A 27,236-nucleotide genomic window follows, 5' to 3' on the forward strand; every position below is an offset into this window, starting at 1 on the left:
TTTCACTGATAGTATCCTTTATAAACCCCAGAACTGCAAATCTGTTAGCTCTACTTATTTAAAATCAAATCAGATTTCAGACGTATGCATATATGTCCAAGAAACGTTGAAATTTGACTTAGGTTTAGATCTGCAGTAAATGTGCCAGAAAACACTAAAATATGCAAATAAAACCCTAACTGCTGATAAAATCAGTTCTGACTTCAGATCCGTAGTGAATATGCAGATCTGAAACCCTAAATGCTGATAATATTCGGATCACAATCCAGATCTGTACATTTCTTGCTCAATAGAACACAAAATCTGCAAATTCCTAAAACTCTAAGTGCTCTAAATTAATCACAAGTATCCAATGCCTTAATCCTTGGGGACTAGAGTCGTAAATTCAAATGCTTTCTTCAAGCGGGCATTTTATACCCAGGTTGAATGGGTAAAATACAAATCCGAGTATCATAATGAAGCAAACGGAACACAACCACAAATATATTGTTGTAATCAAGATTCAAAAGTTAAAACAATATCAAGAAGAGCAAAGGAATAGAAACATCACATTGAACTCCTGGTTACACTGCAAAGAGTTCAAAAATAGCCATGCCCACTATGCAACATAGTACAACTTGCCAACACACTATAACTCCAAAATAAATCTTGAGAGATCAAGCCCTAGTGGAACAATAGATCAAGACTAAAACAACCGATGCAAAGACAATGACCTCCATCCCTTTTATAGCTTGAGGGGTTCAAATTTCATACATAGAATAAAATATAAGATTTCCCTTCACGAAGGCTCCTAAAGTATAAAATAAATAAATATGATAAATTTTTCACAAAAATGCCCACGGGGTAGAATAGACGGTAATGGGGTGTACTGTTAAGGCCCTCCATGATGTGAAGGTCACCAGTTCGAAACTCCGTGGGAAAAATTCCAATGATGTTAAGGGCCGGTGTGGCCCAAGCTAGGTGCGATCCCCATGTGATTTTGACAACTTAGATACCACTGGGTCACGGTTTCTCAAGCCAAACGTTAAGTGTGCAGTCATCTCAGGACTCAAACATTAAGTGTGCAGTCATCTCAGGACTCACGCCACCTAGCAGATAAAAAATATCGACAAAAATATGCAAAATGAATCTGGTCATGCACTAACTAAAAACATGTTCATACTGTATACTGAGCCAATGATCTTTGTTTGCTCTTTCAATGCATGACAAAATGTTATTGCTGATCGACACTTTCCAGTATTGAGAAATATATATGCAAAAAGAAGTAGACAGCAGAATTTCTATGTCTGAGAAAAGGGACTAAAAAATGTCAAGGACAGGTCTCTATCCACTACAAACTAACCATACAGAATGATTTAAAAAAAAAATCTGAGAAAACATCTCAATATCAACCACAAAAGACGAGTACTTTCCTATTATATCTGCCCATGCCTATCACTGAGGAAACATGCAATAAGAAGACAATAACGTATAGCATGATATTTTAAGAAGTAACAAAATTAAATGTATTACAATCCAAATTCATGGCTTCAGAAAAGCACTCTGTTGGGAATTGGAAGATAACGTAAAAGTGATGGGCTAATTATTGCAACTTCGTCACATTTGCCAATGAAAAATCTGCTCCACGAAGGTCGGCATCAGAAAGATCAGCCCCTGATATAAGAATTAAAATATTACTAAAACACCATCCCTGAGATGAGAAAAAATTATTGACAGATTTACAAAATGGAAAACATGACCAAGAAATGCTCATGCCCATTATTTAATAAAACATTTTCAGAAATTTAATTGTCAGAGAAAGGGGGATGGTCAAAAAGAATAGTGACAAAGCTTAATGAATGTATGTGCATAGCAATATTATTGGAACCAACTTTAAGCTAATCAACAAACTCGTTGATGTAGCTAATAGCTCTAACATGTTAATTGAAGACAGAATGAGGACCTAAAACAAAGTACCAAGCCAAACTTCCCTGCTTGAGTAGTAATGCTCCTTATGACCAGTTACATGTATGCATGGAAATGAAGCTATCTAATGTTGTGGATGGAAGTGCTGAGAATCATGCAAATTGTGACCACCATTTAGTAATTATACTAACTACTAAACGAACATCACTAACCTTCAAGTAGATATCCTGATTGTTTTAGAGCCTACAATGGGCAGCCATATGACTGCAGGAGAATTGTAGTAACCACAAATACTTCATATACAAAATCTATCAAACAATAGATCAACCCCACCAAGTCTGATTTTGTCTCATTTCTATGCCTAGTTTAAAAATAACAGAACATATTACAGTGCATATATTCCAATGATATAGAGAATGAGTGTGATATCTAATCTAGATTGAGATCATCATCAGCACGAAATAAATTACTAAGCATTCTGAGATAACTAAGTGATAACTATTACCCATCCACATGTATGGAATCTGGATAACTGTTACTGCAAAATCTCGCACTTCTTGAGATAAAGTTTGAAACCCATTGCACCTAAGAGGGGCCACTGTCACCTCATCAACTCTTTTCTCACTTCTGGCCAGCTGTCCTCCCACTCAAGGGGGGTTTCTCCTTGGGATAGGATTGCTAGGGCTTGGTAGTTCCAAGACTTGGGATCAAATGTTCCTATGGCTCAATCTGAAGGCTGATATCAACCAATAGATGCTCAAATAGGTCCATGAACACACATAATTGAGGAATTATCGGATGGTCTTGGTGAGGAAACTGTTAAACTTGGCAACTAGGGCCAAACTCCATGTGGGTCATCTTATTTATGGCAGTTGATATTTTTCTTGGATTCCTCTTTCTGAGAGGTGCAGGATTGATCTAAAGATCATTGATTCCGACATGTATTTATGGAGATATGAATTTATTTATATTATTGACAATTTGTCAAGGTCGGCCAGCAAGCAAATAACCCCCAGCTCAACCTCAACGTTGCATTATAAATAGAGGAGACCTCAAGTCATTTGAGGCACACAAATCTCTCATGATCTCTCTCCACTCGTTTGGGTTTGGTGGAAGGAGAGGTCAAGAGGAAGACATATCCGCAGCAAAGGAGGTCTAATACGCAGCTAAAAGAGAAGCCCTAGCAGCAGTTGAAGAAGGTGCCCTAGCCGCTGTCCTAAAGGAGATCAATCCAGAGTCATAAAGGTGCCCTAGCTGCAGTCAAAGACACTCTAGCCGCAGTCAAAAGAAAGGCCATATCGGCAGCAAGAGGGAGGCCCTAATCTGCAAAATAAAAGGCCCTTAACTGCAGCAAAAAGGAAGCCCTAGCCAGGAGAGACAACGAGGACATTTGAGGACTGTTTCAGGGGTACGTTTAAGAGACAGAGTTGCTGATTGAAGGGCCGAGGCCCTGTTCTTGGAGGCCGAGGTAAGGAGGGCTTGCTGGAGGGTGCAGCAACTGTTTTAGGGTTACAAGTCCATGCATTAGGCTTGAAACTGCCCTAAAGGAGCAGCGTGGAGGGCAGCATCCTATTGGAGGGCAGCCGAAGCAAGAGGAAGAATTCTGGGTTAGTTTGAGGGTTGTTAGGGACTGTGTTTGGGTGCTCTAACCAGTCTAGAATTGCAGCAGCCAAGTTACCCTAGAACAGTGAACTAGTGCTCACATTTTGGAGTGCATCTTGTATGTGTTGAGTCAGTTTGATGGGCAACTTGTAGGAGTCCTTAGGACAGCATAGAAATTTAGTTTGCTGACAGCGTAGAGGGTTAAGGGCTGCATATTGTGCCCTAACCAGATTTGCAGGAGCAGCAAGCAAACAGTGGAGGACAGCAGCATTTTGTGGAGTGTTGGGTCAATGAGTTGACCAGATTGAATCGTGATTGCAGCAGGCTGTTGCTGCCATGTGGAGGATCTTCCAAGCAGCTAGAAGGATGCATTGAGCTTACTGTTGAAGATTGAAGTTGACTGGGCTTGACCAAGTCACTTAGAGGAAAATTTCCATCTTGTTTGATCAGCACTGACATTTTATGATCTAGGCTTTACTGTTGTCATAAATTCTCAGATTGGTATATTTGTACTATCTCTCTCTCTGCTGAACTATTGAAGATTTGATCAAGGGTTTCCTCACATTGGGGTTTGTCCCTGGCTGGTGCCACATCTTGTGTCCTCTTGTCTTGGCTTGTCTTCTACTGTTTATGTTTATGTTCTATCTGCATTTTAATATCATGTTGATGTGATTGCTAATCTGGAAATTGATATTGGGCTTATAAGAAAAATTGAAGTAAATTGGAGTCTTAAGCATAGAACATACCAAAAATTAACAGAAACCCTAGCAAAATAATTTTGAAGATTATAGAGAAAAATGGATGATGGAAAACAGAAGATCAGTGCTTTAGTTTGTCTATATATATATATATATCTGTGTGTGTGTATTTGGCAGGGAGGGCATATGGAGTCGAGGAATCAAACAATTTTAGAGTTTCCTTGGAGAGAGAACTAAATCCAAACAAGTTAGGGGAAATAAACTAACATACCCTAGGGCTTCAAATCTAGGGTCTCAAATTTTTCAAATGATTAAGGGAAAGAAAATCCATCTCTATCCCTCAAATACTTGGAAAAAGGGTTTAACTCAACAAGACACAATGTGGCAAACACCAAATAAACTAACATAGCACATGAACATTCATCCCATGGAACATAATATCAAAATAAAGCAAATAAACTTACTTCACCATGCATCATCCATAGAAAGAGATTACATCACATCATAGTTCCTCCCAAGAAAAATTTATTGAGCTTATGCATCCATAGCCAAATTATAAAAGAGAAAAATGTAGAAATTTTAAACCTCATGTTACCAATATTTTTTGCAGGGCCGCTAAGGTCCTGGAAACCTTGGTTGATGGGCACACACAGGGCAGGGACCCACTATCACCTCGGCCCAAGCCCTTGTTATCTAGGCGCAACACCTCCTAAACAGCCAAAGGGAGGAGTTCCTAAACATCTCACAGCAATTCTGGTTTATGTCCAGTGCCTTGTATGGAGTCAATGGGTTGAAGGTATTCTTGACTTGTCTATTTTCTTGCATAAAAGGCAGTGCTAAAACAGAGAAAAATTCTGATAGCAGATATTGGTATCCAAAACAATTAAAAAATGTAGCATGTAAACTATGGATTTTGATCTACTCAAGTTACTCTAACCAAATATGTAATTATTTATCAATTATGAAGTCTGGTTAAGGAGTTATAAGTCAAACTAATTTGTTGTCAAATATGACAGCTTGTAAAACTTACCATATGCAAGGACAGCAACCTATTTGTTTGATCAGCCAACCCACTATGTAAGTTACCCTTGAGTGTGGAATGGCTAAAAAGAGATTGTGGAGGCTTTGGGGCCTCCTCTCTACTAAATTTGGACTAAAAAGCAATTTCCAATGGGCTGAAAAATGATTTTCCAAAGTTGCACGATACGGGGAAACGAGTACGAGTTTCCGAAACGGGTACGAGTACGAAAGTGACCCCCCCAAATTTTGGAAACAGGTAAACACAATATATATATATATATTTATATATTTATATATTAGGACATTTAAGAAATATGTGCAATCATAGAGCATACATGATACATTCTAATTTATAACATTATTATTAAATTGTCCAATGCCAATGCATAAACAATAAGTCTCTAAATTTACATCACATTTACTCATGAATGATCACATAATGAAAATAGCAATATCCAAAATCAGCCACAAGAAATTTCTAATTTCTTGTCTCGGGCTTGATTGGGAGTATCCTCCTGGATAGTCGAAGACCTTAGTGCTTTTGATTGAATACAAGTTCCATACCCTAGTACCCTAGGTGCTCGTAATTATTGGGAGTGTCCCCTGCATAGCTTGGTTCTCTTGATTAAATACAAGTTCCATACCCTAGTACATGACAAAATCCAATGGACACATTGCAATTCCCCCAATCCTGAAATCTTGAAAAACAGATGAGTATGTTGGATTTTGAGTGAGATCTAAAATTCTACTATCTCCATATGAAATCCACTGAGGATGAAACCACTCTCAAACATCCTGAATCATTTCATGGTAATGTTAAAAATTTAAGTAAAAGTGTCAGTTTTACTTTAAGAATTTAACATTACCATGAACTGCATATCAACACTAGGGCCATAGGCTTGAACATTAGGCTGCCCCACTCAAAAAAATTTGTTTCCAATCTTCAATAGCTCCCTCTATCACTCCTGAATTGGCAGGGAGCGAAAAAAAAAAAAAAATAAAATAAAATAAAATTAAATTAAATTAAAAAAAATAAAATAAAAAAAAAAAACTGAAAAAAAAAGTCACTTTATCGCTGAAACATGGTTGTACGACCTGGAAACGCGTTTTTAGGCCTTACTGGGTCACATTTCCCCTACATGAAACATGGCAATACGGCCTAAAACGCGTTTCCAAGCCGTACCAAACGCTTTTCTGTGTTTCCGTTTTGTTTCAACCCAGAAATGCCCTTAGGACCAGCGTTTCTTGCAACATAGTGATTTTCAGATTTTTGGGTTATGTTTAATAACCTAGAAATTTTCTAGAAAATTATTTTATAATTTAAATGATTAAAAAGTAAAATTAATTCATCTATAACATAAAAATTGCTTATAAACTAATATAGAGCTGAAAAATCACAAGTTCTAGCGTAAGATACTTATATGTAGGCCGGTAGAACTTATTTCTAGTGGCAAAAAATGCAGGCCCAGCAAGGAAAAAGCCCCCTCAGCCTAGTAATCTACAACTAAACGGCTAGATACAAGTGTAAAATGCAAGAAATAATAATTTATATCTAAGTGGGAGTTAGATCTAGCAATTTTCTCTAGCAAATAGCTTGTTGTAATTGATATGATAGTAAAAACCCACAAGTAAAATCCTGCTCTAATGACAGAAAAATAAAAGAAATTTGGAGAATTTTGTATTCTTTGGTTGTTGGATATTTTACCCATGCTTTGGAATCTCACCCTTTGTTAGAGTTTGAAGAAGATACTACCCCTATAAGTCGTTATGCCAATTCGTGTCTAGCTAGTGGACTTAGTGTGAAATTTCTTTGAAATGCAGCAATTGTAAATTATTCTTCTAACTGGTTAATTATTAAGTAGTTTATTTGCTACAACAAACAACGAATAATTCACACTACAATTTCTTCACCATATAAAATATTGCAGAAACAAAATTAGGAACGGAGAAAATTATGCACACACACAATAAAATTGACACCAGTGCTTATTGAAATTTCTAAGTCTATCTGTTAGAAATTTTATCTGTATTCTTCTGGTTTATTTCTTCTACTTGTTAATTACGAACAAGTTATTTAAACATATAAATATCGAAATAAACACAATACAGTCTCAACCATCTACAGATCAACAGTTGAAAGCATAGCAAACACACAAGTGACACCGTTATTTTTGGACAACTCGTCCCCAGAAAAACCCAACTTGGGAAAACTGGTGCAACAATTCTGAGGGTTTATTTATTATGCAGTATATCCTTGAGTACAACTGGGTGCCAACTGGCTCACCCGACAGAGAAAAATAACCAGCAGTAATACCTCTCTATTCGGAAGCAGATATTCAAAAAATCTGTCTCACGAAACCCTTTCCAGCACAACTGAAGCACTGCATCAGCCCTCTTGGCCTCTGCGTCAGCCCTTTGAGGCACTGCGCAGCCTCTACGGCCTTCTACGCCACTCCTGTTGCCCTCTGCGTGGATGACGCAGGCCCTCTGGCCTCTGCGCTGTCTCAGCTAGTCTTTATGTGGCCTGCTCTGGCTTCTACATCTGCCTCTCTGCCTCTGTGCTGGTCTCTCGGCACTATCTCTACCTCTCTATACAATACTCATTGCCCCTCACTGCAAACTGATCACTGATTCGAATTTTCTTAGCAAACCCTGCTCTAGAAAATCGAATGATGGATCACTCTAGTGTATTCTCCAACTGACCCTCAAGCCTCTTCTTATACTTTTCATGTTGGTCCTTCAACACTCGAAATTACATCTCTAATTAACGGCTAAGATTAGATTTGGCTTGATCCATGTCTTTTGGAACCTTCTAACCCAGTTTTATATTAATAACCATTAATTTTTAATTTTCCTAAGTTTAGACTTAGAAACTCCATTACAAATATTAATTATTTTAATATCTCCTAAACCGAGTAGAATCTGCTCAAACCATTTCGGGGTCTTGGAGATCTCATGTGCTTTAGCCTCTCCAACAATTTTCATGGCTAGAGCACATTTGATGCTACCCCAAATCAACACTCCCTCTTAGCAAGGACTGTGCTCATTTAATACTCCACACTGAGCATCACTCTGATTATACGGCACCGGTACTTGTGTTAATGCTAGGCCTCCCCACCCAACATCCTCAACACGATTACATACTGTACTGCTGCCCATGGCCCTGCCACTGCCATTGTTGCATCTGTTTGGTAGCTCCCTCTGCATCCGTACTGCTGCTGGTCCTTTCTCCCAACACTGCAACCCCCTCTCATCATGTTGCATCGTGCCACTGCACTGCAACTCAGTTACTGAGAAGTAAGTAACTGATCCACCCAACTACTGACATCCCTGTCAAGCTAGAAACACTCCTGATGTTGTAGCTCTCTCTGTCGCTATCAAGTGATCCCTCTATTGCCTCTTTGCTAATGCAACAACTCCCTGCCTCTCGCACTGCTGCAAACCTCTTTGTGCCATCCTACACTATTGCAACCTCCTCTGTGCCTCTCACACTGCTGCAGCTTGCTAGCTGTGCTGCCCGGGAATCCTGCACAGTAGCATTCTCTTTCGCTTCATCCGCACCCGTTTCTACCGACATCCGCCAGTCTTGCTACTCTCTCTTCGGGGCTCGCATAGCAAGGTATAATCCAAGAGGTTGGGTACCTCAAGGATCTTGCCCCACATCTCCTGTAGTCCTCCTGACTACAACTCGATGTCACCCCACCTCTTCTCTAGAGGTACATGAGTGCTCACGGCAAAATCGTCATCATCCTCTACCTCCTTCTCCGCCTTAGTTGGCGCTGCCTTGGAGTCAGAACCCTTTCCCTTGTTCTTCTTCCTCGAACACTGGTTCGCATAATGACCCAGTTCCCCACAATTGAAGCACTTGACCTTGGAGAGGTCCTTTTTATTCCTCTTCTCTTGCTTCCCCGTAGATGCCAGAGCTACATCCTCTTCCTCTTCCTTCTTGATCCGAACTCCTTTACTCCTACTTCCTGTCTTGCTTAGTCGTTTGATCTCTTCTTAGCGAAGAGCCGCCCACAGTTCTTCCAATTTGGAAGATTCGCCCTGCCCAGTATGCTCTGGACAAATGTCTCCCACTCCTCAGAGACCGCGTTTAGAGCGGTCCTCAGCATCAACTCCTGATCCGGCGTGGCCCCTATGGAAGTCAATTGGTCCGGAAACTCCTTCAACCGACCGAGGAAGTGATCTATCTACATCCCCTTCTGTATCTGGTACGACCGCAACTGCTTCTCAAGTAACATATTCCTCTGCAAGGAAGTATGCTGGTACAACGTCTTCAAGGTGTCCCACATTTCCTTTGTTGCATCCTTCTCGGTAATATGTTGGACCACGTGATCCTTGACCCGATCAAGGATGACGCATTTCGCCTTGGCCATTGCCTCCTCATACTTCTCATTATCAACCGGGTCAACTAGGATAGCCATTGTTCTCAAGGCGAAAGCCTTGATGCGATGTCTATCTAGAATGGACAAGATCCTGGCCTTTCAGACCACAAAGTTGGACGCCCCATCCAGCCTGTCCTGATCCCTCATTCCATTCATGGAAATCTCTCTGCTCCTCCTTTCAAGTCCTTCGAGTTTCTACTTCCCTCTGGAAGTTCTCTCTTCGACTCCCTCTGAGTCACTACATCCCGTCTGGAAGTTCTCTGCTAGACTCCTAAGTCTCGATTTCCCTCCTGGAAATCCACCTGCCAACTGTCGAGATGCACCTCTCCGATCTCCTGTGCACCTGCATCACTAATCTAGATTCCTTGGCTAGAAATCCGCCTCGATAGCGGCTCCCTCTACCCTGGTTTTGCCCGTTAAGTACTGTTATGACTCGGTAGCAACAACACCCCACCAACTTCACTCCTCGCAATCTGCCCACAGCTTCCTATGCCCCAGCAACTGAAGGACTGGGCCTCTAGGCTCTGCACAATCTCGGCACTGGCTGAAATGGTCCCCTAGCCAACTGCGTCAACCCTCCTGGTCTATGCGTGGCTCTGCGTGAGCCACTTTCTGCCCTCCTCAACCTCTGCGCTAGCCTCTCTCTGGCCCGGACTGATGCCACAGTCCCTCTGCATCAACCCTTCTTCTATCACTTTCTACAAGGAACAAATTTTGTCACTCGAGACAGTTGTTTCTGCTGCAAATGCTTTGTTTCAGCTGGTGCCTTCAACTCTCCTGTGATCTGCAACCACCCTCTGATACCATGTTGAAATTTCTAAGTCTATCCGTTAAAAAATTTATTTGTATTATTTTAGTATATTTCTCCTACTTGTTAATTATGAACAAGTTATTTAAACATATAAATATCGAAATAAACACAATATAGTCTCAACCATCTACAGATCAACAGCTGAAAGCATAGCAAACACACAAGTGACACCATTATTTTTGGACAACTCGTCCTCGGAAAAACCCAACTTGGGAAAACCAGTGCAGCAATTCTGAGGGTTTATTTATTATGCAGTATATCCTTGAGTACAACTGGGTGCCAACTGGCTCACTCGACTGAGAAAAATAACCGACAGTAATACCTCTATTCGGAAGCAGATATTCAGAAAAATCTGCCCCAAACCCTTTCCAACACAACTGAAGCACTGCGTCAGCCCTCCTGGCCTCTGCGTCAACCTCAAAACCCTCTGTGTCAACCTCAAAACCCTTTGCGTCAGCGCTCTGAGGCACTGCGCAGCCTCTACGACCTTCTACATCACTCCTACTGCCCTCTGCGTGGATGACGTAGGCCCTCTGGCCTTTGCGCTGTCTCAGCTAGCCTCAGCGTGGCCTGCTCTAGCTTTTGCATCTGCCTCTCTGCATTTGTGTTGGTCTCTCGGCACTATCTCTGCCTCTCTGTGCAGTACTCATTGCCCCTCGCTGCAAACTTTTCACTGATTTGAATTTTCTTAGCAAACACCGCTCTAGAAAATCGAATGACGGATCACTCTAGTGTATTCTCCAACTCACCCTCAAGCCTCCTCTTATACTTTTCCTGTTGGTCCTTCAATGGCCGAGATTACATCTCTAATCAACGACTAAGATTAGATTTGGCTTGATCCATGTCTTTTGGAACCTTCTAACCTAGTTTTATATTAATACCCATTAATATTTATTTTTCCTAATTTTAGACTTAGAAACTCCATTACAAATATTAATTATTTTAATATCTCCTAAACCGGGTAGAATCTGCCCAAACCATTCCTGGGTCTTGGAGATCTCATACGCTTTAGCCTCTCCACCAATTTTCATGGCTAGAGCACATCCAATGCTACACCAAATCAACAGTGCTTTTGGACAAAGGTCCCCAAAAAAATCCAAAGTGGGAAAACTAGTGCAACAAATGACGGTTTTATTATTATAATGCAACAGTGAAATTTTTTAGTACAATCTGGATGCCAAACTTGGCAATCCTCAACAATATAATCTGACAAAAATTATTCACAGAATTTTTCCCTTCTCCACGAGCAATCCTGACACAACCTGCGTCATAAAAACTGGTTGTCCAAACCCTTACGCATGCCCTCTATGCAAACCCTCACACGTGTGGCCTAAAACTGCCTTTGATCAAGTTGTCCAACCTACTACTGCTGTTGGAAGTGACTCTCCAACCCTTTGCAAATTATCCCCGCCTCTGGAACCTACATCGACCTCATCCTTTGCGAAATCGAACTGCTCACTGAAGCGCCTGCCTCTGGAACCTGCATCGACCTCGTCCTTTGCAAAATCGAACTACTCACTGAAGCTGCCTGCACAGTCCCTGCTCAGCCTCTTTGTAGAATAACTCTACCTCTTGTTGTTGCCTCTCTGAAACTGGAAACTTCCTCCGAAATTTTCTCCCACTCAGCCTTTGCGTCATTTCTGGCTCGAACTTCTCTCCTTGCTAAATCACTACAACTGGGTAGATCGATCTACCAAGGAAACTCGCTCTCCTGATGTGTTTCTCCTCAACCCCATCGACCTACTCTTATAATCTCTCGTTGGTGAACCAACGGCCATGATTAGATCTCCATCAACAGCTAAGATCATCTCTAAGTCGATCCATATGAATTTCTAGAGAAGTATCACCTTTATCAATTAATTATTGTTAATTAATCATTTTTCCTAAGTTAGACTTAGGATATATTTAATTATTGATTAATTAACTTAAATGAGCCATCTCCAGGCGTTTTCTCTTGAAAATTTTTATGGGCTTAGGAGATCTAGTGTTTCTTAGCCTCTATGACCAAATTCGAGACTAGAACACCTGTCTGATGCTACAAAACTAACACTCCCTCTTAGCAAGGAAGGTGCTCTCTCTCACTTTCTATCTTATCACATCCTCCCATACACGTTTCTGATGTCTAACAACTGTGACAACCTGCCACTATCCACCAAGCTATTGCGCAACTCTGATTCATCTACCACTCCTATAGTTGAACCACCCTGCATCTGCGTTGTTGCTAACACCGCATTGTACCCTATACTGCTACGAACTCTACTTTGCGCTACAACTGATCTCATGTTGTTGTTGCTACTGCAACTAAAAACTCTAAATCAACCGTGTCTCTCTAATGGCTTTGGAACCATCTCTTGAGTCTCTGATTGCTACTATCCTTTGCTCTATCCACTAAGTTTGTCTGCATTACAATGGCTTTGTGCTCCTCAGCATCTGACTGCAACTAGTACTGCAACTGTCTCCTCAAGAACTAACTACGCCATGCTGACACTGATCCATCTACGATTGAATATTGTGGGCCCCTGTAGCAAGGGTAACGATCCATGAGGAAACACTTATATGATGTTATCCCCCTTGGACCCTACCCAAAACTCTACAACTCTGGTGACTAAAGTTCAATGTCACCCCACTTCTCTCCTGGAGGTATAGGTGCATACATTGTGAATTCATCCTCCAACCTGGAAGACAAATTGTCGATCTCTTTCGAAGTTGTTCCCTGCTCCTACTTTCCTCCTTGCCCTTCTTTCTCTTAGGACACTTAGTACTGAAGTGGCCAAACTCACCACGCCTAAAGCATTTGATCTTCGAGAGATCCTTTTTTTTATTTTCTCCTCCATGTGAGCCTTGGCCCTTATCCTTGACAGGGAGCTTTCTTTGCCTTCCCCTTTGATGCAAGGGCTATGTTCTCCTCTTGCTTCACACCCTTCAATCCTTTGCTACTGCTGCCACTAATATTGCTCTCAACCAGAGCAAGCCTCATCTCCTCCTGTGTGAAATCAACCCACAATCGATCCCAACCTAGTAGATTATCTCGTCCAGTGATACCTTGGACAAAGGTAGCCCACTCCGTTGTGAAACCATTAAGAGTTGTACGCACCAACTCACTCTCTTGAGGTGCTTCTCCAACTGCGGCAAGCTCATCTCGGACACTCTGAATCCTGGTGAGATAAGGAGTAACCCCTTCACCCTTGTACATCTTGGTGGTCCGCAACTGCATCCCATATTTCTTTGGTTGTATTCTTGGCCGCTAAGTGTGAGATTATATGATCTCGAACATCATCAAGGATCAACCACTTTGCCTTAGCCATCTCCTCATTGTAGGTCTTTAGACCATGCTCATCTAGCAGGAAAGACATTTTGGATTTCCAGATACAATAATTCGAGGCTGCATCTAGCCTATCCTAATCTCCAAGTCCTGCTGAGACCATTTTCTGCAAAACTCACAACTGGGAATAAACAGGAATATCCTCCCTTTCTTGTTTGGTGGCTCACTCTGTTGTTCGCACTCCTTTCTGGAATGCGCGATTCTGCGAGTTGCTACTACCACCTACAACTGGAAATCACAGCTTTCCTCCAGAAAACTGAATCTAGAAACGCTCTTAGAAAAACTCTTCAGCGTGTGGTTTTCTCTTCCACCCGGCGCTGATCTGCTCCTAATCTGTCCTCAAAATCGCTCTGATACTATGTGAAATTTCCTTGAAATGCAGCAACTATAAATTATTCTTCTAACTGGTTAATTATTAAGCAGTATATTTGCTATGGCAAACAACGAATAATTCACACTGCAATTTCTTCACCATAAAAATACTACGGAAGCAAAATTAGGAATTGAGAAAATAATTTACACAATAAAATTGACACCAGTGTTTTTGGATAAATGTCCCCGGAAAAACCCAATGTGGGAAAACTTGTGCAACAGACGAGGGTTTTTTTATTATAATGTAGTAGTGAGAGTACAATCTAGATGCCAAACTTGGCAATCCTTAGCAAGATAATCTGACAAAAATTATTGAGGGAATTTTTCCCTTCTCCACAAGCAATCCCGACACAACCTACCTCAGAAAATTGGCCGTCCAAACTGTTGGTCAAAGTTGTCATTGATGTCAATATGGCATTGTTGAAGATGGTATCTTGGGTACATGTTGAAGAAGGCGAAACCCTAACTTTGTGAAAAACCCTAGGTCTATGTTAACCTAATGTTGAATTCCTCCTTTGCTTGTTAAAGAACCAAAAGGCGAAACCCTAACCCTAGACTCTAAGACCCTAACCCTACACTATGAAACCCTAACCCTAAACTATGAAACCCTAAATCTAAAAATGTGTGTATATATATATATGTTTAAACCCTAGACTATAGACTATAAAAACCCTAACTCTAGACGCCCTAACTTTATTATAAAAACCCTAACTCTAGAAACCCTAATTGATGACAAAACTAACCCTAACCCTAATTATGACCTAATGCTAATCCTAAAGAAGAACGCCACATATTTGATGGACATATGCGAAAAGCAAATGTCATATTCAATACCCCAACTTGACATAATAAAATTACCAAATGCCACATAAAAATGTTAATATTACATATTACGTTGGATGTAATATGCTTGATGGACATTGGACGCTACGCTAAACATACTTGACGATTGGACGCTGCACATTTTATAAAAATAAAATAAAATAGCATAGTTCAGGTCGGCTTTCTTACTGTTGGTCGACTCCCGAAAATGGCCAACTGTCACGTCCCTCCAAACTATGGTAAAATCGTATATATACCAAAGTGCACTCGTTGAAGATTATTACGCAGAGAATCACGAGACAAGGAAAAAGCAAGAACACATAGTCAAGACGATTCATAGATGGAGATAAACTTGTAGAGAAAAAAAAGGACAGAAGCGAGGAACAAGAAACATTTGGTGAACTTACAAAAGGAGATACATCTAAAGACTCTCGGACCTGTACAAAGCTCTTTATTGCAGACTTGTGGAGATTTTTTTGAAAGAACATTGTGACTCCTTCGCAGACCTTTTGTGGATTTTAGATCGAATTGCAGACTTGTGGAAGACTACCATTACAAACCTATAGACACTCCTTGTGGACCTGTGACAAGGAGACACAGTTGCGGCTCTGAGATAACAAGAAGTACATCTGCGGTCAAGCACAAAGACAGATCTGTGGTGTTTTCTAAGGAGAGTTGACACGTCGGTTAGAGAACAATCGAAGATGTTTCTGAGGTTTTTGAGAGCACTTTTCAGAAGTACATACACAAGTTATCATGTATCTTTGCGACCTATCTTCGTAGTGAAGAAACAAGAGACATACACCTATATGGGCATCTCAATGTAACCCAGCAGATTGAACAAAATTTCTAAAGGCTACACAATTTGAAGACATAAGTATATTCACTTATAATAGAACTAAGATTCTTGAGGAGCAGTTAAAAGTGAATCAAAAGCACAACTTGTTTAGACTCCTCTCATGACAACTTCTGGAGACAAAGTTGTGGAGAAATCCTACTATTTGGCACAGTGACCTGTGGAGCATTTGAAGCAATTCTCTATGCTTACTGTACAAGCTCCTAAACAGCTACGTCTTGGTTCATTCATTCAAAAACAGTGAATCAAACCTAACAGTTACATTGGATAAAGACGACTTTGTGGAGTGGCTTATTGAAGTGTATTTGAAGATGATTGAAGAAGCTTCTTGAGCAGTTTTTTTTTAAGAGAACCATTGTGAAGAAATCCTTGAACCCTTGAAGTGGTGATCTTTGAAGACCACTTAGCAGGATCGTAGAAGTTGATCTTGAAGGACAAACAAGATACACCTTGTTGAAGCAGAGTGGTTGAGGTAAAGACTTCTGAAGGAATATAGTAGAACATCCTTTGAAGCCAGCATCAAGAAGCTTGTTGACGATATTGTAGACATCTTGGAGCATTACCTTGAAGACTTCTAGAAGTTGATCTTGAAGAAGCTTATTAAGACATCTGCTAGCATTGCTAAAGACCTATTGAAGACTTTTTTTTAGAAGTTGACTTGGAGGCATTAGTGGAGAACTTGATGCATTGTTGAAGGTCATCATGGACTGTCATTGAAGGAGATCAGTGATCAATCGACTTCCATAGGGGCCACGCCGGATCAAGAGTTGATGGTAAGGACCGCACTCAACGCAGTCTTTGAGGAATGGGAGACATTTGTCCAGAGCACACTGGGCAGGACGAGTCTTCCGGATTAGGAAGAACTGTGGGTGGCTCTTCGTCAAGAAGAGATCAAACGACTAACCAAGGCAGGAAGTAGCAGCAAAGGGGTCAGGATCAAGAAGGAGAAGGAAGAGGATGTGGATTTAGCATTTGCAAAAAGCAGGAGAAGAGGAAGAAGGACCTCTCCAAGGTCAAGTGCTTCCATTGTGGGGAACTTGGTCACTATGCAAACCAGTGTCCGAGGAAGAAGAGTAAAGGAGAGGCTTCTAACTCAAAGGCAACACCATGAGTGCTCATGTGCCACTTGAGAAGAAGTGGGGAGACATCGAGCTGTAGTCAAGAGGACTACAAGTGATGAGGGGCAGGATCCTTGAGGTACCCAATCTCTTGGATTATACCTTGCTACGGGAGCCCCAAAGAGAGAGTAGCAGAACTGCAGGATGTGGGTAGAGACGGATGTGGATGAAACGGCATAGATTGCTACAGTGCAGGAGCCCCTGGGCAATGCGAGGCTAGCAGACTGCAACAGTGCGAGAGGAATGGGAATGTTGCACCAGTGCAGGATGGCACAGAGAGGTGTGCAATGGTGCGAGATGCAGGGAGTTGTTGCAGCAGCGCAGAGGTCAGTAGAGGGAGCACTTGTTAGCAGCAGAGAGAGCTTCAACATCAAGATTGTTTTTAGCCTAACAGGGATGTCAGAAGTTGGTTGGATCAGATACTTCTCATTAACTGAGTTGCAGTGCAGTAACAGTTAGCAAGAGCACAATGGAACATGATGAGAGGAGGTTGTAGTGCCGATGCAGTGTTGGGAGAAAGGACCAGAAGCAGTGCAGATTCAGAGGGATTTGTCGTACGGATGCAGCAGTGGCAGTGGCAGGGCCATGGGCAGCAGTACAAGATGCAGCAATGCAGAGGATGTTGGGCGGGGAGGCCTAGCATCAGCATAGGTACCGATGTCGAATAATCAGAGTGATGCTCAGTGTGGAGTATTACTAGAGCACAGTCCTCGCTAAGAGGGAATGTTGATTTGGGGTAGCATCGGATGTGCTCTTGCCATAAAAATTGGTGGAGAGGCTAAAGCACATGAGATCTCCAAGAACCAGAAATGGTTTGGACAGATTGTACCCGGTTTGGGAGATATTAAAATAATTAATATTTTTAATGGAGTTCCTAAGCCTAAACTTGGGAAAAATAAAATATTAATGGGTATTAATATAGAATTGGGTTAAAAGGTTTCAAAAGTCATGGATCAAACCAAATCTAATCTTAGTCGTTGATTAGAGATTTAATCTCGATCGTTGAAGGACCAATGAGAAAAGTATAAGAAGAGGCTTAAGGATCAGTTGAAGAATACACCAGAGTGATCAGTCATTCATTTTGCTAGAGCAGGGTTGCTAAGAAAAAGTGAATCAGTGATCAGCAGCGAGGGTCAGTGAGTATGAGGCAAAGAGGCAGAGACAATACTAAGAGACCAGCACAGAAGCAAAGAGAGCGAGAGCAGTAGCCAATCTAGGCTATGCAGAGCCCAACAGAGACAGCGCAGAGGCCAGAAGGATTGCGTCATCCACGCAGAGGCTGTTGGAGTGACGCAGAGGGTCCCAGAGGCTGCGCAATGCCTCAGAGGGCTAACGCAGAGGGCCCTGGGGTTGACGCAAGTCAGCAAGAGGCTGACGCAGAGGCCAGATGGGCCAGCGCTGAGCTTCAGTTGTGTCGGAGACGGTTTCGTGGGACTTGTTTTCTGAATACCTGTTTCCGAATATAGAGGTATTGCTGCCATGTATTTTTCTCTGTCAGGTGAGCCAGTTAGGCACCCAGTTGTACTCAGATAGACTACATAATAATATAACCCTCTGAATAGTTGCACTGGTTTTCCTGCATTGGGCTTTTTCGGGGACATTTGTCCAAAAATAACGGTGTCACTTGTGTGCTTGTTTTCTTTTAGTTGATGATCTGTAGATGTTGTGACTGTATTGTGTTTATTTCAGTATTTAAATGTATTAAATAACTTGTTCGAATTTAAACAAGTAGAAGAAATAAACCAACAGAATACAGATTAATTTTCTAACAAGTAGACTTAGAAAATTCAACAATTCCAAGATGAGAACATATGGGTAATAGACAGTGGACCTTCAAGACATATGACGGGACACCATCATCAACTCAAGACTCTCTCCAAGGGAAAGTCTTCCTATTCTATGGAGCTTGGTGACAACAAAAATTATCCGGTAAAAGGCATCGAATCTACCTCCATCAAGCTTAAAGACAGAAGCAACATTCATCTTAACAACATCCTTTATATTCCAAGTCTGTGCAAAAATCTTATTTCTATTTCATCTTTAGAAGAAAAGGGTAGTTGTTTGGGCTAAAGATTCAAGCATTGAAAAGGCTAGAACCATTGGTGTCTGAGAAGGCAGGTTATATAGATTGGCTTCTCCTATAAATCAAGCACTTGTTCATATTGAAATTAGTCCATGTGAATTATGGCATAGAAGATTGGGTCACATTCACTACAAAATTCTTCCAACCCTAAATTCGATAGTAAATGGAATCCTGAATCTCAAAGAGGAACATGAAGGTGTATGTAAGGGATGTGCATTGGGCAAGATTGCAGAGAAACCATTTGGACATAGTACATCACGTGCTCAAGAGATACTTGATCTTATACACTCTGATGTCTGTGGTCCCATGACCAAATCTCTTGGAGGACATCTATACTATGTCACCTTCATAGATGACCACCCCAGGAAAACTTGGGTTTACCTTCTTAAATCCAAAGATGAAGTCTTTTCAAAATTTCAAGAATTTAAAGCTGAAGTGGAAAATCTCACAGAAAGAAAGATCAAGACTTTAAGATCTGACAACAGTGGAGAATACACTTCTAAGGAAATTATAGCCTTCTACAAGGAGGCTGGGATTAAGAGGGAGCTCATAGTTCCATATAATCTCGAGCAGAATGGAGTAGCTGAACGGAAGAACAGGGCCATAGAAGAAAGTGTCAAGGCAATGCTTCATGACCAAGATCTACCGAAATTCCTATGGGGCAAAGCAACGAAGACTGTTGTCTATATTCAAAATAGAAGTCCCTACAGTTCTCTAAATAATCGAACTCCTGTAGAAGTTTTCTCTGGAAAAAAGCCTACTGTGGACCATCTCCGAATATTTGGATGTCCGGTATATATCCACATTCCCAAGGACAAAAGGAAGAAGCTAGATCCAGCAAGCAAGAAGGGAATATTTGTGGGATATAGTAATTCATCCAAGGCTTACAGAATCTACATCAAGGAAGGACATCAAATAGAGGTAAGCAGAGATGCAATCTTTGACGAGAATATTGGATTCAAAAAGTCAAAAGATATTTCATCTGATTCCGATGACGAAGATCTTCCTATATTTGAGGAAGAAGTCAATAAAGAAGAAGAAGATGCTCATCAAGAAGATGAAGGTCCTAGCGAACCTGTCACTATCCCTGAAAAGAGGAAGAGACCTAATTGGTTGACCTCCACACTTAAAGATGCTGAAAGACACCAGGCAAGTGGAAAATTTAGAGAAAGCAAGAAACCTAAAAGGTACTCTGGGTATGCAGCCTACATGTCAAAATTGATAGAAGATGAGCCATCCACATTTGAAGAAGCTTCCAAGCACTCTGAATGGAAGTTTGCCATGAATGAGGAATACCAGTCTATTATGAAGAATGGTATTTGGGAAATTGTTCCTAGACTGGAAAACAAATATGTGATAACCTCGAAGTGGATTTACAAAATCAAGCATGTGTCGGATGGGAGCATAGACAAATACAAAGCCAGGTTTGTGGCCAGAGGTTTCTCTCAAGAAGAAGGAATTGACTATGAAGAAACCTTTGCTCCTACAACAAGATATACAACCATTCGTTCACTGATTTCTCTGGCAACATCCATGAAGTGGAAAGTTCACCAAATGGACGTAAGGACTGCATTTCTGAATGGCACCATACATGAAGAAGTCTACATTGAGCAAACATTGGGATTCGAAGTCAAGGGTAAAGAAGCTTATGTTTGCAGGTCGAAAAGGCTTTATATGGCCTCAGGCAAGCACCTAGAGCATGGTATGCCAGGATGGATGCTTATCTGCAAAGACAGGGCTTTATCAAAAGTTCGGTTGATCCCAACCTCTACATCAAAGTGGTAAAGGATGAACTTGTCATCATTTTACTATATGTAGATTTATTTGGGTCAAGGGAAGTATGTAATTCAAATTCTCAAGAGGTTTGATATGATGGAGTGCAAGCCTATGTCGACTCCTATGATTACAAACCTGAGACTGTTAAGAAAATCTAAATCCAATCTAGTGGATCCTACAAGGTACAGGCAATTAATTGGATCCCTGATGTACCTGATAAATACTCGGCCAGATATAAGTTTTGCAGTGAATGTTCTCAGTCAGTTCCAAATGGAGCCACGTCATGATCATTGGGTGGCAGCCAAGCATATACTGAGATACTTGTGAGGAACCATATATCACTACCTAAAATATGAGAAAGGAAAAGATGTACTTCTGACAGGATTTACTGAGTTGCCTTAAGCAGTGCTGAAGCCGAGTATGTAGTAGCATGTGAAATCAGTTGGGAAGCGGTCTGGTTAAGAAAATTGTTATTTGACTTGTTTGCAGGACCATTGGCCCCTACAACTATTCACTGTGATAATACCAGTTGTATAAGATTGTTTGAGGACCCGATGTTTCATGGGAAGACAAAGCACATTAATAACAAGTATCATTATATTTGGAAGCTGGTGCAAGATGGTGTGTTGAAGCTGGAGTATGTTCCCACCGATGAGCAGAGTACCGACATATTAACGAAATTGCTTCCAAACAAGAAGCTTGTGTATTTTAGAGACAAGCTTGGTCTGGTTGATATGTCGTCCCTATTTGAGCGGGAAAGATAGACACTACATTTATGTCTTTCGAGAATGAAGAAGAAATGGAGGATTGAGTTATCATCTGGCATCTGATGCTCTTTCAGGATGTGGTAGGGCATCCAAGATAAGAGTGGGCAAGGGGACCGATATTCTTGAAGGCTGGGAACCCAAGATGAGAATAGTCCTAGTAGGGCATACTCGAAGAACACCCGGGTGGGTATGACCCTAGGAAAGACAATGATGCGTGTGTCTATAAGTCATTGGTCTCACCAACATTGTGCTCTGATCTATTTGAGAGATAGAGCGATTAGTCAAGGCCTTGCTATATGGAAACAATGTTGGTTGAAATGATGCTATAACAGATGGATAACTAATCCGATTGTTTGCTTATGAGAACTCTTGTATTGAGAATGTCGATGTACCATGTATATATGAATACCTCCCTAGTTAAGAGGGAGTGTTGAAAATAGTGTAACTAGGTTCGGTCTTCATAATATCAAATATTGTAATGATGTAATTTTGTATCAAGAAAATTTTTATATTTTTGCTTGAAACATGGGTTTCATGCTCAAGAAGTTTCTTGGTCTAGTTGTGGCTCCAATTGAGAGCCTTAGGATGAGTCATGTAAAATGAAGACAATCATGTATTGTTACACTTGAAAATGTATTTAATATTAGTCAAAAAGTCCTTCTAGATCATCAATGAAAACCATCGAAATGTACCCACCGAATTGAAGAAAGGAAGTCGCTTGTATTCAAGCAATTCTAGAAGCCTCCCATACTGTCGGCTTAACCAAGGGATCAAGTCAGCTTAGAGATGGAGAGACAAGTCTATATATAGGCAACGATGATATCTCCATAGAGCACATTCATTCTCTCATAGAAGTCGAAGTAAAGGAGAAGAAGATGAGGTAGCTGCATGTTGATTTGGGGTAGCATTGGATGTGCTCTAGCCACGAAAATTGGTGGAGAGGCTAAAGCGCATCAAATCTCCAATACCCAGAAACGGTTTGGCCAGAATCTAACCAGTTTGGCAGATATTCAAATAATTAATATTTTAAATGGAGTCCCGAAGTCTAAACTTAGAGAAAATAAAATATTAATGTGAATTAATATAAAATTGATTTAGAATGGTCCAAAAGTCATGGATCAAGCCAGATCTAATCTGAGCCATTGATTAGAGACTTAATCTCAGTCATTGAATTGTCAACGAGAAAAGTATAAGAGGAGGCTTGAGGGTCACTTGGAGAACACACCGAATTGATCAAGAATTCGATTTTCTGGGGCAGGACTTGCTAAGGAAATCAAAGGAGTGATCTGAGTTGCAGCTGAGGGGCAGTGAATACAGAAGCAGAGAGGCAGAGAGGGTACTGGGAGCATCAACGCAGAAGCTGGGAGAGGGTTGACACAGAGGTAGCCAGAGGCCACACAGAGGCAGCTAGGAGCTGCGCAGTGCCAGAAAGAGCCAGTGTGGGAGACGCAGAGGCTGACGTTGGGCCAGAGAGGTTGATGCAAACCCTCGAGGCTGACTCTAAGAGATTTCGTGGGGCAGATTGGGGCTGATATCTGTCTCCGACTAAGAGGTACTATTGCCGAGGGCATTCTCTGTTGGGTGAGCCATTTCTGGCACCTAGATTGTATTCTGAAACTGCTTAATAATAAAACCCCCAAATAGTTGCACTGATTTTCCCGCATTGGGTTTTTCCGGGGATATTAGTCCAAAATAATCGTGTCACTTGTGTGCTTGTTTTTCCTTCAGTTGATGATCAGTATGTGTTGAGATTGTACTCGTATTTATTTTCAGTATTTACAAGGTAAATAACTTGTTAATTAACAGAACAAGTAGGAAGAAATAAATCAGAAAGTACAGGAAGGGTTTCTAACAGTTAAACTTAGAAATTCCAACATGGTATCAGAGGGTGGTTGTAGATCACAAGATAACAGAGGCTATCAGCTGAGCAGAGCAGCAGCAACAGAAACAACTGTCCCGAGTGACAGAAGTTGTTCCTAGCGAAAAAGCAGCAAGGAAGGGGTGACGCAGTGCCTATGTCATTAGTTCGAGACAGGAAGAGGATCAGCACAGTGGCAAAGAAGAGCAGACCTGAACTACGCAGTGCCCAATCATCTTTCTCAATCAGAAAGGATTGACGCTCGTGGCGAGGAGGTGCGGATTTTGCTGGTGTCGGGATTGCGCAGAGCCTAGAGGCTCTAACCTTCAGTTTATTGGGGCATAGGAGGTTGTGGGTAAGTTGCGGAGTGAAGCTGGTGGGGTACTGTGGTCAGAACAGTACCTAACAGGGCAAGACCAAGGAGGAGGGAGTTGCTGCCGAGGATTTATAGCCAAGAAATCCGGATCAGTGGTGTAGTTGCACTGACGATTGGAGTGGGGGCATCTCGACATTGGCAGAGGGGTCTCCACGAGGGAAATCGAGGCTCGGAGGGAGTCACACCAAGAACTTCCAGGAGGGAAGTAGAGACACTCAGAAGAGTCAAAAGAGGAGCAGCGAAATGGCAGTGAATGGGGTAAGAGATCAGGACAGACTGGACGGAGCCTCAAACTTTGTAGTCTGGAAGGCCAGGATCTTGTCTGTTCTAGACAGGAATCGTCTCAAGCACTTCGCCTTGAACACAATAGCGATCCCAGTTGACTCGACTGAGAATGAAAAGTACGAGGAGGCAATGGCGAGGGCCAAGAGCATCATCCTTGACGGGGTCAAGGACCATGTAGTACCACATATTGCCAAAAAGGACACGGCAAATGCGATGTGGGAGGCCCTGACGAAATTGTATCAGCATACTTCCATGCAGAGGAAGATGCTACTAGAAAATCAGCTGTGGTCATACCAGATGCAGAAGGGAGAATAGATAGACACCTTCCTCGATCGATTGAAGGAGATTCGGGATCAGCTGACTTCCATAGGGGCCACGCCAGATGAGGAGATGTTGGTGAGGACCGCATTGAACACAATCTTAGAGGATTGGGAGGTATTTGTCCAGAGCATACTGGGCACGTCGACCCTTCCAGATTGGGAGGAATTGTGGGCACCTCTTCGTCAAGAAGAGATCAGAAGACTAACCAAGGCGAGAAGCAACAGCAAGGGGGTCGGAATCACGAAGGAGGAAGAGGAGGATGCTACCCTAGCATTTGAGGGAAAGCAGGAGAAACAAAAGAAGAAGGACCTCTCCAAGGTCAAATGCTTCCACTGTGGGGAACTGGGTCACTATGCGAGCCAATGTCCGAGGAAGAAGAGCAAGGGAGAGGCTTTTGAGACCACGACTGCACCAGCAAGGGCGAAGAAAAAGTGGAGACAGATGATGACTGCGCCATGAGTGTTCATACGCCACTTGAGAGGAAGTGGGGGACATCGAGATGTAGTCAGACATACTACAGGCGATGAGGCGCAGGATCCTCGAGGTACCCAACCTCTTGGATTATAACTTGCTACGAGAGCCCCGAAGAGGAGTAGCAGGACTGGCGGATGTCAGTAGAGACGGATGCGGATGGAGCGACAAAGGGAGCTACAGTGCAAGAGTCCCAGGACAGCGTGAGGCAGCAATGCGAGATGCACAGAGTTGTTGCAGCAGCACAGAGGTCAAAGAGGGAGCACTTGTCAGTGACAGAGGGAGCTTCAACATCGGGAGTGTTTCTAACCTGACGGAGATGTCAAAGTTGGGAGATCAGTTACTTACTTCTCAGTAACTGAGTTGCAATGCAGCAGTTAGCAGTGGTAGTGATATGGGCAGCACGATGCAGCATGATGAGAGGGGTTGCAGTGGAGATGCAGCAGTGGCAATGGTAGGGCCATGGGCAGTAGCACGGATGCGGAGGGAGTTGTCGTACAGATGCAGCAATGGCAGTGGCAGGGTCATGGGTAGCAATACATGATGCAGCAGTGCAGATGATGTTGGGAAATAGGCCTAGCATCAACGCAGGGATCGATGTCGGATGATCAAGGTGATGCTAAGTAAGGAGTATTACTAGAGCATAGTCCTCGCTAAGAGGGAGTGTTGATTTGGGGTAGCATCGGATGTGCTCTAGCCACGAAAATTGGTGGAGAGGCTAAAGCACATGAGATCTCCAATGCCCAGAAATGGTTTGGGCAGAATCTAACCGATTTGGGAGATATTAAAATAATTAATATTTTAATAAAATATTAATGTGAATTAATATAAAACTGAATTAGAATGGTCCAAAAGTCATGGATCAAGCCAGATCTAATCTGAGCCGTTGATTAGGAACTTAATCTCGACCGTTGAATTGTCAACGAGAAAAGTATAAGAGGAGGCTTGAGGGTCACTTGGAGAACACACTGAATTGATCAAGAATTCGATTTTTTGGGGCAGGGTTTACTGAGGAAATCGAAGGAGTGATCTGAGTTGCAATTGAGGGGCAGTGAATACAGAAGAAGGGAGGCGGAGAGGGTATCGAGAGCATCAGCGCAGAATTCAGGAGAGGGTTGACAGAGAGCCAGCAAGAGGCCACACAGAGGTAGCCAGGAGCTGCACAGTGCCAGAAAGAGCCAGTGTGGGAGACGCAAAGGAGCCAAAGGCTAATGCAAAGCCTCCAGAGGCTGACGCTGGGCTAGTTGGGTTGACGCTGGGCCAAAGAGGCTGACGCAGACCCTAGAGGCTAACGTTGAGATATTTCGTGGGGCAGATTGGGACTAATATCTATCTCTGACTGAGAGGTACTACTGCCGAGGGAATTTTCTGTAGGGTGAGCGATTTCTGGCACCCAGATTATATTCTAAAACTGCTTAATAATAAAACCCGCAGATAGTTGCACCAGTTTTCCCGCATTGGGTTTTTCCAAGGACATTAGTCCAAAAATAATGGTGTCACTCGTGTGCTTGTTTTTCCTTCAGTTGATGATTTGTATGTGTTGAGACTACACTTGTATTTATTTTCAGTATTTACATGGTAAATAACTTGTTAATTAACAGAACAAGTAGGAAGAAATAAATCAGAAAGTACAGGAAGGGTTTCTAACAGTTAGACTTAGAAATTCCAACACCGCAGTCAATTAGGAAGTTTGTTCCCTCATCCAAAACATTCATCAAGTCTGTTCACACGTGCAACATTCTTGTTTGGGCTAGGGCAACCACTTATACTAATGTTTTGTTGCGTTAGAGGTTCGATCTAGCAGAAAATTGAAGGAGAGATCGATAGCCAAGGAGATCGAAGTAATAGAAGGGCTAGAAGAGCCTTAATCTTCCTTGCAAGTATGTCTACATTCTGAAGTAGACAGTTCTATTCTCGCTGCCCTAGAACAGTCACTATCTCGGTATCAAGGACTCTCAGATCAAGCTCAAATCAAAGGGTTATAACATGTTTGGTTAGTCTAAAAGGGAAAGCGAAGATAGGAGAAGGCTAGATGAGCATGCCCTAGACCTCATTTGCGGACTTTCATTATCTTTTGCAGACCTATTGTACAGTATGAAATTGCAGAAGGAAACCTCTTGCTTGGGTACATTTAGGAAGGTTTGTCATTTTGATGTTGAAGGCATTTTTATGTCAAATGTTCGGGTCTTGGAATTTATCAATAAAGATTCTATAAGAAAGAGTTCAAGGGTTTTTCCTCTCTAGAGTTGGAGAGGTTTTTGCCCTGGCTTGGTGCCAATATCTTGTGTACTTGTGCATTTTTTATCTTCTTGTTTTGATAACTGCTTGATGATAACAATATATGCTAACAATAAATATCTACATAGAAGAACATAATATCACAAG

The 27,236-nt window shown here is 41.9% G+C and overlaps 1 protein-coding gene across 13 annotated transcripts in view; it reads right to left on the reverse strand.

Moving 5' to 3' along the window:
- Window positions 1-1,455: 1,455 nt before the first annotated feature.
- Window positions 1,456-27,236, reverse strand: part of LOC149148932 (uncharacterized) — a 156,528-nt gene continuing 130,747 nt past the window's right edge. For all 13 annotated transcript variants that reach the window (XR_016262960.1, XR_016262956.1, XR_016262955.1 and 10 more), the window contains one exon: window positions 1,456-1,653. Coding sequence is in view for 1 of the 13 variants with exons in the window: in XM_089440976.1 (XP_089297102.1) it covers window positions 1,583-1,653 (71 nt within the window). In the remaining 12 variants the exon portion in view is untranslated. The remainder of the gene's footprint in view (window positions 1,654-27,236) is intronic.

This window comes from Pinus tabuliformis, chromosome 9 (assembly GCF_031772625.1).
Source record: "Pinus tabuliformis cultivar Carrire ecotype Pingquan chromosome 9, CPIR1, whole genome shotgun sequence".
Lineage (NCBI taxonomy): Eukaryota > Viridiplantae > Streptophyta > Pinopsida > Pinales > Pinaceae > Pinus > Pinus tabuliformis.